Source organism: Rhea americana, unplaced genomic scaffold, assembly GCF_003343005.1.
Source record: "Rhea americana isolate MKP2758 unplaced genomic scaffold, rheAme1 scaffold_35, whole genome shotgun sequence".
Taxonomy (NCBI): Eukaryota; Metazoa; Chordata; class Aves; order Rheiformes; family Rheidae; genus Rhea; species Rhea americana.
This window is the reverse complement of record NW_028186479.1, coordinates 4,056,728-4,068,089: the sequence shown is the minus strand read 5'-3', so window position 1 is coordinate 4,068,089 and position 11,362 is coordinate 4,056,728. Positions and strand designations below refer to the sequence as shown.

The 11,362-nt window shown below is 41.4% G+C and overlaps 1 protein-coding gene across 1 annotated transcript; it reads left to right on the top strand.

The window, feature by feature from the left end:
• The first annotated feature begins 6,536 nt into the window (after positions 1 to 6,536).
• Positions 6,537 to 9,820, top strand: RPL14 (ribosomal protein L14). Its single transcript, XM_085311835.1, has 6 exons — positions 6,537 to 6,616; positions 7,005 to 7,106; positions 7,813 to 7,907; positions 8,619 to 8,718; positions 9,110 to 9,163; positions 9,709 to 9,820. Exons 1-6 carry the CDS (start codon positions 6,614 to 6,616, stop codon positions 9,793 to 9,795), a joined length of 441 nt encoding a protein of 146 aa, XP_085167961.1. The 5' UTR covers positions 6,537 to 6,613; the 3' UTR covers positions 9,796 to 9,820.
• Positions 9,821 to 11,362: the final 1,542 nt, after the last annotated feature.

Below are 11,362 nucleotides of genomic sequence, written 5' to 3'. Positions count from 1 at the left end.
GAGAGGCTGTTATTTTTACCTGTGAATAATATTTTCAATTTGTATCTTTTCTTTCTATGTTATGTTATTCCTTCCATTTTATTTTCACAAGCTGCTAAATGATTTAAAAGGAACTAAATGGACTTTACAGCGGATTGGCAGTGAGGCCTTTGTTCCTTCTGTCAGTACACTACTACAACCTGCCACTCTCAATGGAGTACCAGTACTTAAAGCAAGGCAGAAGGTATTACAAGGTGCTGAAGTACTCTGTGATGCCCAGGTTAYATCTGATAAAACATTTAGTTTTAATATTTGATAAAATATTTTTGATTAAAAAAATTAGTTCAGAGTGTACTGGATATTAGAGGTTGGTATAAAATAAAAGTTGTGTGCTAAATCTGGAACTGCAGTTAAGGAGGAAAAGGAGAGCTAATGCGAAGTTATAGAAAGAAGTGGATGTGAGCACTAAAATGTTTTCTTCAACTGCCGGTATCTGCTGATAACAATATTCTGGGATATTTACCTGTGCTACAAAACCTTTGTTTTGTTTTGTTTGAAAAACGGCAATGCTGTTCAGATGTGTGGTTTTACAAAAATAAAAGAATCAGTTTATGCCTCGAAGACAGCCTTCTTAGACTTGTCTGAGTTGGCAGCTAAAGAACAAGTAAATTTGTTCAAAATTTGGACTTACAAATATGTTGGGATAGAGCCAACATCTGTTCAAATAAAGCTTTGTTCCTGTGCATCACCTCCTGTTTTCCTTTTTCACTAGTTTCCTATTCTTCCTATAATCTCCTTGTGCTGTATTACTATGRTACCCATCCTGATTTAGAGCTCAGGCTTTTATCTCCTGTCAGTTTCAACCAGGAAAGCTGAAGCTGTTCTACTTCTGCCAGCCAGCTGCACTACCTCAGCTTCCTGCTTCTGCCCGAGCCAGCACTGTGATTACAGTTTAGAGTTAAGGTAAAAAGCATGCCTCAGACACGCAGCCTGCTTGACTGTCCTCGCTTGTACTGCAGTTACTTTTGGAGGAGAGGTGGGGCACTGGAGATGTTAATCGCTTCAGACACCTTAGCTAAGTCCTCCTATGAGCGTAAGTCAGAACCTCGTTAACACGTCTAATATTGTCCTGTTGTCTAGAACTGAACAATTCTGTTGGGAAATCAATAAAGGATAGAGGATTTGGGAATACATATAAGCTGTAGCTTATTTATCTTTTTATACTTTTTACTGCCTGCTTATGAAAACAAATTTAAAAAATTGTGTAAAATGTGTATWTTTTTTAATCATTTGTCCAATATTGATATTTTCATCCTGGTTGTCAAGTTATTCCTGTTAGAGGGTAGAAATCTCTGAAATGCTATTTTGGAGGTGGAAATCTGCAAACTGCAAAACCAATCCTGGGAGATTTTGGATGCACAGAATGCGCATTACATCCAGAATCCGTATTTTCCATGAAGAAACCCTGGTGATTAAAACCAAGCCGCTATTTTACTTTATAATAGAATCCACATAAAGTCAGGGAGTGTTCATAGTTTTAACACTGCTTCTGCTTTTAAAGACTGCTAATACTTCTTTCAGAGATTCTGATGCTTTTTAGGGTTTCCTTCAGTTTCATCACCATAATGTAGTTATGTGCCAGAGAGAATAAATTTCCAGGCACTAAGTACAGTAGAGAGAGACAAATTGGTTTGAAAAAGAGTTGTTGAGTAGGGGGTATAGGAACAGGACTATGTAACAGGAAGAAAAACCTCAGCTATGGAGAAGCAGCAAAAGCAGAAGAAACATGAGAAATTAAATACATATGGACATTTTTGAAGATGACATAAACTTCTCATAAAGCAATCTGCACAGTTAGCAGAAGTACTGCACAGCATAATTCAACATGGTTGAGAGAGGGGAAAATGCTCAATTAAGATGAGGAAAAAAAAGAAAATATAACAATACTGACTGTTATAGTCAATCATATCCCAATTAGGGGAATCACAGAATCACAGAGCSGGTGAGGTTGGAAGGGATCYCCAGAGATCATCTAGTCCAACCCCCTGCTCAAGCAGGSCCACCAAGAAGATGTTGCACAGGATTGCATCTCAGCAGGTTTTGATTATCTCCAAAGAAGGAGGCTCCACAACCTCTCTGGGCAACCTGTTCCAGTGCTCTGTTACACTCGCAGTGAAGAAGTTTTTCCTCACATTCTGATGGAATTTCCTATGTTTCACTTCGTGCTCGTTGCCTCTTGTCCTATTGCTGGGCACCACTGAGGAGGGTCTAGCCTCATCCTCTTGACACCTTCCCTTCAGATACTTACACACATTGGTAAGATCCTCCCTTAGTCTTCTCCAGGCTGAACAGGCTCAGCTCTCACAGCCTTTCTTCATAACAGAGATGCTCCAGTACCTTAACCATCTTTGTAGCCCTATGCTGGACTTGCTCCAGTAGCTCTGTGTCTTTCTTGTACTGCGGACCCAGAACTGGATGCAGTACTCGAGATGAGGCCTCACCAGGGCTGAGTGGAGGTGTAAGATTACCTCTCTTGGCCAGCTGGCAATGCTTTTCCTAATGCACCCCAGGATACCCTTGACCTTCTTGGCCACAGGGGCACATTGCTGGCTCATGGTCAGCCTGCAGTCCACCACGACCCCAGGTCCTTCTTCACAGAGCTGCTTTCCAACCAGTCAGCCCCCAGCCTGTACTGGTGAATGGAATTATTCCTTCCTAGGTGAAGGACTTTGCACTTCCCTTTGTTGAACCTCATGAGGTTCCTCTCTGCCCAACTCTCCAGCCTGTCCAGGTCTCTCTGAATGGCAGCACAGCCCTCTGGTGTCTCAGCCACACCTCTCAGTTTTCTATCATCAGCCAGCTTGCTGAGGGTGCACACTGTCCCTTCATCTGGGGCACTGACGAATAAGTTGAACAAGACTGGATCCAGAACTGAGCCCTGGGGGACGCTGCTAGCTACAGCCTCCAACTAGGCTCTGCACCACTGATGATGACCCCCTGAGGTCTGCTATTCAGCCAGTTCTTAATCCACCTCACTGTCCACTCAYCTATCCCACACCTCCCGAGCTTGCCTATGAGGATGTTCTGGGAGACAGCGTCCAAAGCCTTGCTGAAGTCACGGTAGACAACATCCACTGCTCTCCCCTCACCTACCAGTCACCCCATTGTAGAAGACCTCCAGGTTCACTAAGCATGATTTCCCCTTGGTGAATCCATGCTGATAACTGCTGATCACCYTTTTATCCTCAAATGCTTAGCGATTTAGGCATCCAGGATGARCAGCTCCATCACTTTTCCAAGGTCTGAGATGAGACTGACCAGCCTGTRGGTCACTGGGACCTTCTCTTGCCTTTTTTGAAGACTGGCATGACATTAGCTTTCATCTAGTCCTCAAGCACCTCTCCTGATTTCCATGTCCTTACAAAGATGATTGAGAGTGGCCTAGCAATCATTTTTATTCAGTTTTTCAGTTTGTTTTTTATTACTTCAGGAATAGTTCATGCTCACTTGAATGGCAGTGAAGATGATATATGACATTTCTGTAACACAAATAATGCTCACTTGTACTTTTTTTTCTTCTTTGTAGTAACAGGAAGATAGTACTTATGTCTGGTGTATCTTTTTAAAGTGCAATCATGGAAGAAAATGTTTTTATGCTTCATTTTTATATACACGAAGCACTGCTTTCATTTAGTGGTAACAGTCCAATGTGATATATTCAGATGTTCATGTCAATTCTGAGGGAGCTTTAGTACTTTGTGATTTTTATACCACTCTGGTTTTGCTCTAGAACTGTTTTCAATGTTTAATGTTAAGCCACAGCTGAAGTTTCATATTTATTTATGATGCCTCTCCCAGTTGTTTATGAGATTAAGAGAAGTAATATGCATACATAAGTTACAGTTATGTAGAATAGATGTAGCTCTCAGGTATTCACCAAGTCAGTAGTGCAGTTATTGTTGATATTTGAGTAACTCTGACATAAAGACAGAAAGGTCATTAAAACATCAGTATTTTTTAGGTTCTCTCCTTCCTTCCTCTCTGTAAATACTACAGAGTTATGTTACATCAAATGAAGAAAATGAAAAGTATTATCTTTCCAGACCAATGCAAAATGGAAAAATCCAAAATTCATCATCTGCTACAGATACAGCCTAGAACCAGTTGTTTAAAGATAACTGTATAAATACATGCATTGATATAAAATTATTTTAAAGTACACAGTAAAATATTATAATGGCATTCTGGAAGGGATTTTCAAAAATACCTTATGGAGTTAAGTGCTCATTAATGTTTTAATGATCAGTTCCATGGGGACTTACATAAAATATCCACATCAATTAAAATTGCTTAAGTGCATTTTATATTTGCACTGTGTTATTATAAAAACAAAACCCTATAAACAGTCATAAACACGAGGTTTTAAACAGCTAAATTGGGATATTTCACTCTAGTGTTGACAGAAAACCCAGAGGAACGAAGGCCAGATCTATTTTCTAGCCCTCTGCATGTTTTTTGCTTACGCTTCTTTGCTTATCACAAACTCTTCTTTCTCATAGCAAGTGTTTTGCCTCATGTTTATACGAGTAATAATCCTGAAAAATGTGACCCACAACAATGTCTGTATCTTGATGCATGTACATCAAAGCCAGCCAGGTGAGCTGACTTTCACCCACAAAGCTGTTTTGCCATGTCCTGATGGTCCACATTCCCTTGGTACCAACGGTGATTGGCATAGCRGCCAGAAAAATAAGACCAGCAGTGAGCTCAGGGTAATAAGCCATGCTCAGCTCCTTGGCTGGTTGAATGTCTCTTCACTTTGCCCACTCCACCATCAAAGCAGAGTGTCAGCTCCACTTTGACTTCAGCAAGGTTGGAATGGTCCATTCTGTATGCATAGTACATAGCTCTCACTATCTTTGTTGTCTGGCAAATGTAATTTATGTGGCAATGGGTACTGAGCAATAAAGTAAGAAGAGCAGTGTAACACTTGCCTCCGAAGCTCTGAGATAACATGGTCCAAGAACAGAATTAACATGTTCTTCTGGTAGTGTGCTTGTGCATCTGTGACACCAGCATTGCTTTGATGCCTTTTTCGGCCATAAACAGATGGAAGTGATTCTTCAGTATTAACAGCACAGGCCAAACATTGGACTTCAGCATAAAGTGAAGAAAATGTCACTTTCCTCCTTCATTCTYCTCAGGGTACAAAAAATAGTTTTCTTCATCAGCCATTGTGATTTAGGTCTCTGGTTGCCTGTTGCCTGTATGCATGAAGTTTTTTTTTTTTTTTTTTTAATGAGACACACTATGTTCAATGCACACCGGTGCAACCAAGCATGCAAATTTAGTGTCAGAATACAGCAATCTTCCAGCATTCATATCACAGTCAGCTCTTTTGCTTAAAGTTCCAAGAATAACAATGTACTTTGTTCTGGAGCTGCTAAGTGCATCCATTTAGCTTATCCCATGCTTTTTACATGCTACATTCACACCCTAATTTGGTCCTTCTCTGTCTCCCAGRGCTGGTCTACTAAATCTTTGAGTTCCTGCAGTTCTGTACATTCTGCAGGACACTTAAGCATCGTGATAATTTCTGAGATTGTGTTTCACAAGTTGGTCACTTGTTGCCTTCCACAGCCAAGAAAAATCACGGTGTTCGACATCTGTCCTGTCAGAGGAGTAAATGGCTTCTGGAAAGGTATCAGACATTTTGATCATACAAGTTCCTTACCACGTTACAACTGTAGACCCTTAAGAGCTCCTAATGCAATCCCCAAGTAGGCAATTTTTGTGTAAAAAGCTCTGTAAAATTTTGTTTCATCAGARATACCTACAAAACCAACCAGATCTTCAGAGCTCTGCTTGTTGCTCTGCACTTGGGTGGGCGTAACATAAAGTCAACGCAATGTTTTCTTTTCTTGCAAAAGCACTGGTGGCATGAACTAGCAAGMTGAAATATTTTTACTGTTTGTTCTAAATGTGTATTCCTACCAGCTTTACAAGTTAATTTTGCATTTGTTCCAAAGTGCCTAGGCTACTGTTTTGTGTGTTATTAAGCTGTTCTTTCAAACGAGGCTCAGTTTCGYGCTGCAATGTGAAACACCATGTACAATTTCGGTGCATTTCTCCCGGGCCTGCTGGTCCAAGAYGGCCACGCCGGCCTGGGGCAGCTGCTGCTTTTCCTCCCGACCTGCCTAGGCTCCTTCCGAGCTGCGCCGACACCCTGGAGCAGCTGCGGGCACCAGCAAACGCTTTTTTTTTAAGCACAGGAAGCTTTAAAACATGAGAGCGGGCGAGGCCCCCAGGGCAGGCAGGGTGCGGGCGCCCCACGCACCGCACCGCGCACACGCGACGCCGCTGCGCCCGGCCCGCACCTTCCCTCCGCCGAGGGCGCGCRTGCGCATAGAAACGCGGGGCCACCTCGGCGCCTTTTTTCCCGTAGGGCGCAKGCGCACTGAGAGGAGCCTCCGTTCCGCACTCCCCGTGGCGGTCCGGGGGAGGCGTTCTGCGCAAGCGCGCTTGCGGCGGCGGCACTCCGGCCCCGCCTCCCGCGCCTGCGCAGTGGCGGCCCGGAGGCGGTTTCCGGGCGCCGCGGAAGCCGCCCCTCCCTTTCTGCTCGCGGGCGGCCATCATGGTACGTGCGTGTGGCCGGGGCCTCCGCGGCGGCCGGGCCCGCCGGCGGCGTCTCCCTGCCGCCCGCCTGCCTGCCTTGGGCGCCGGGCGGCTTCCTCCTCGTGGCGGGGAGCGGGCTGGGAGGGAGGGAGGCAGGGCAGGGGGCAGCCCGCCGGCTGCCTCACCGGCGCGGGGCTGGCTGCGCGCGCCGGCGGCCGTTGGGCCCTGCGGTGCCCGAGGGTCTGCGCCGGGCCGCAGTCTCTGCCGGGCGGGGGCTGCTACGCCGAGCCCGTCGCTCAGGCGGGGGGGAGGGGGCGTGAGTGTTTGGGCAGCGGCCTGGGGCGTTGCGGGTGTCGCCGCGGCCTGGGGTGGSGTCCGGCCTGACCCGTGTCGCCTCCCGTCGGCTCTAGGTGTTCAAGCGCTTCGTCGAGATCGGCAGGGTTGCCTTCGTTTCCTTCGGGCCGCATGCTGGCAAGCTGGTGGCAATTGTGGATGTCATTGACCAAAACAGGGTAAGCTATGAGCAKCCCAGCCTCCTCCTCCTCCTCTATTTTTAAGAAGCTTGTGTACTAAAACACTTCGTGAACAGATTTTCGATGAAATACTTAAAAAGGAGCAGTTTAACAGGCATTACTGTTTGAAATTCTTAAGTAGTAAGTTTTTTTCATTGCCAGGCGATACAATCACTTCTCTGTTATCTCTTCTCTTAGTTTTCTTACTCTTGAAAAGTGCCTTAAAAGCTAGCGTGGTGAATTCTTGGGAAATAAAATACATTATTTTTTTACATATCTGTTACAACTAGAGGTGTGAGGTCTTGGAACTCTTGTGRGAGTAGTGGTGGTCAAGTACAGTTTAGCTGATGTCTGAAACTTATGGATGGAATGGTATCCTTATAAGTTTAAGGTGAGTACTTGGGCTAGGAGTTTCTTTTCAATTAATATTCTYGAAAAAAAAAACAGAAGAGAAAGGTGAAATATATGATCATATCTCTGTGCTTTTTGTAGTTCAGCTTCTTTTTCCAAAGACAAGGGCCATCAGAAGTCTTGTTGTGAAGCTTGGGGTGTGTATGTGAGACTGATCTCTTGTTCTGACTGCACAAAACTTGTTTCTATTTCAGACTACTGTTGTCAAGTTAAAATTCAGAAATTGTTGGGTAGCTACTGTCTAAATCAAGCACACTGGGATAGCTGTTAGTAAACGTTTGTTTTTTTGTTTCAGGCACTAGTTGATGGCCCCTGTAGCGGTGTCAGAAGACAAGCTATGCCTTTCAAGTGCATGCAGCTCACTGACTTTGTCCTCAAGTTCCCACACAGGTGGGTTCTCCATCTTTTTGGCCTGTGTAAGGCATGCTGTCACATGATGCCTGAATTATGTGATTTGATGCTTTCTGCATGTGGGAAGTTCATATAATGTTAATTAAGTTTRTAAATGTGTGTGTACTAAAAACTTGGCAGACCAAGTTACCAGTAGAATACAGTAAAGTTTTCACTCAGAATATTGACTGATAACTACTGTTCAGGAAAGTGGAAGGAAAGGGAACACCAGACTGCCCTAGGCAACTTACAATGGCAGTAAYGCTATGTAACTTTGCTTTTTTGTAGGTGGAGTCTTAAGCTACTGCTTAGATCATCCTCAGACATTAAATATATTCCCTACCTTTAGAACTGTGCTGGAATTGTAGGAAACTGAACTCATTCTTTTTTCCTTAGCTTTCTTAGTATGAGTTTCTGTAATTTAGAACCAAACATTTTTACTTTTCTAGAACCATGCCTACAGTATTGTGTGAGAATACCCTTTGAGGTTGTTCAGCTTTTCAGTCCTAGCGAAGTATTTACACAATAAAATGTTAGGTTAGTCTGTAGAAGTTGGTGTTGACTTAGCATGTGGTGAAATTCAGCCATTAAAGGAGTCTACACATGATGTGAAAGGATAATCATCTCTTCTATGAAACTTTGAGCTGCTGTCAGTGAAAAGCTTTTTTCTGCAGACAGTGTGAATATAATTGTCTGACTGTTCAAATGCAGTGCTCGTCAGAAACATGTGCGAGTTGCCTGGGAGAAGGAAGATATTAATAAAAAATGGGCAGCCACAAGATGGGCAAAGAAGATTGAAGCCAGAGAAAAGGTACAAATTWTGACTCTGAGTAATACCCATAGTACCACTTCTACTCATTAAAATCAGGTGCAGTCTAAAACAGTATGCAGTTTCTTTTGAAGATTAAGGCACAGAACATTTGAAGCYGTTATTAGCTTTTTTGTGCTAAGTTGTGCCTATCAGCTTTCAGCCTTTTTATGCTTTTACAGCAAARGTTTGTTTAGTTCAGCAGTTTCTATAACCTACTTTGTTCCCTGCACCATTGCTTCTCAGGAAAAGCCTTAAAACAGTTAAAGCAGTTCCAGATACATAGCTAGCCTTAATTTGGAGATGTTCAGAGTTACTTGTGAAATGTTTTGAGATTTAARTACTTCTTGTATGTGTATATATCAGAGTTTCATGATTGGTTCTTTTCAAACAGAAAGCCAAAATGACCGACTTTGATCGCTACAAGGTCATGAAAGCAAAGAAAATGGTAAGTGTTTGTAGTTAATGCCTGTAGTTTTCACTGTCAAATACTTATTTTAAAAGCCTTTTTTAAAAATATCTGRCTTGGATTATGGAATGACCCAAAGTGTGTGAATGCCTTGAATTTTTGATTCTTTGKCCAGCCATTTTTCTTAGGCAGTTGATCAAAGTATCAGTTAAACACGTTTTTGTGTGTTAGTCTTCCAAGTTATAGCTGAGGAGGGACTTACCTGCYGCTGAAATCAGACCTTATTGATGAGTTGCTGTTAATATTTCATTCTGTATTAAACTCAGCTATATGTAATATATGATGTGCTCAAGTTACCAGCCAGTATGATGCTGGTGACCTGGTAGACCATCAGAACAGTTTTAGGTAGAATTTGGTGGGTTTTGTGTAATAAATATATGGTAAATCTCTGACTTAGTAAAATGTAATCTGGTTATCAAAGGATGATTACCCAAAAGTGCAGAACCTGAAAGCTTGGAAATGAAGTTAAGAAATAATATTTATGAAGAGTTGTTTTCATTCTGATTAATATATTTTTTTAACAGAGAAACAGGATCATCAAGCATGAAATGAAGAAGCTCCAGAAGCAGGCTTCTAAAAAAGGCAAGAAGTTGCAGAAGGCACAGAAGTAGAATAAACTTCTAGTTATGTGTTTCACTCTTGTGCCTGTGTTGTGATTTTTTTTAAAAAAGTGTAAATATCTGATTTAAATKGTTACCACAAGGGTAATGTAAGTTCAATTTTGCTTCTGACCAAGAACTGTTGTCCATTTCATTTATTAATGTCAATGTTGGGTTCCCAGTTGTTTCTATGGAACAYAAACAAATGCGTTTTTGTCACTATTTCACTTTTTGTTAAGTTGCCCAARTGCTTAGTACTGATCCCCAATACTCTTGGAAGTATTTGTATACCCACTTGATTAAAAGGAGCAGTTCAGATCCTCAGACATCTTAAAGCAGTCTATTACAGAAGTGTGGGATGAACAAAGTTACTTGCAGCCTTTGTGAAATGTAAGAAATGGTCAGCTAAATTCATTTTTCTGTATGAATTCAGGCATCAACTGAAACATGACTTCTAGTTTGAATTTAGAATACAAGTATGTCTATGTGAGAGACTGACACTGCTGGTCAAAGTCTACTCTAAACAGCTGTTTTTTAAACTTCTGTTTTTCCGTAACAAGTGACTTTGAGAGCTTCAGTATTCTAGATGTCTAATGACATACAGTTGTTCTGTAAGTGTAATTATAGTCACAAATGACAATAACAAGATTAAAATTGGTAACTTGTATTTAAACAAGCTTTCTTTTAAGAATATTTGAAATTTAATAGCCTATATCAGGACCTGAGCCTAATCAGTTCTTTAAAATATGCAGCATATAATTACTGCTTTTTGATCAAAACCATTAAGTAGAAGGGGGCATGACCTAAAAAAATTAATCGAAATACTGATGTGATGCATTTAGTCTTTGCATTATAAAATAGTATTTACATCTCTCAATACRAGCATTCATGTCTTCCGTATGTTTTCTCCTGGGTATTTTATTGCCAGGGATATATTTTCTTTATAATGTCTGAAGACTTGCATGATTTCTAYCTCTTTTATAACCAAGAAGCAAATTTTCATGACCAAGTATAAAATTGAGAAGGGAGGATACATATTTATAAAGAGAAAGTTTTAAGACCTTCAGGTATATTGCCAAATACATATTTTCAATATATATTGTCAAATACATGAATGAACATTTTAAAGTTATTTTTTTAAGATTTAAAATGATTTTTAAAATCAGTGTTTCTAAGTAGGTATGTGTCTAATGTTGCCTGCTTCAGCCAATTAGACATTTGTTTGCTTAAACTATGCTAGCTGTTACCTTGAGCTATTTATAAGCCTTTGGACATTGAGTTTTAGTGCATGGCTATAGGCCATGCTATGAATGGCTGTAGCAGCAAAGGAAAAAAATTGGAAGTAAAGCATCTTTAGATTAAAATGTAATTACAAGCATCAGGAACTTGCTTTAAATTGGATTTTAAAATGGTTAAATCCAGCTACTTTGAAACTGAAATACTGTTACTAATTTCAAAGGTGTGGTAAAGTGGAGACCCTTTAAGGTGGATCCCCTTGGCATGGGGGGGATCGGGGTTTTTTACATACTACTGTTTTCATAGCTCAGTTACGTGAAAGACTGGGGAAAAATGATAATGG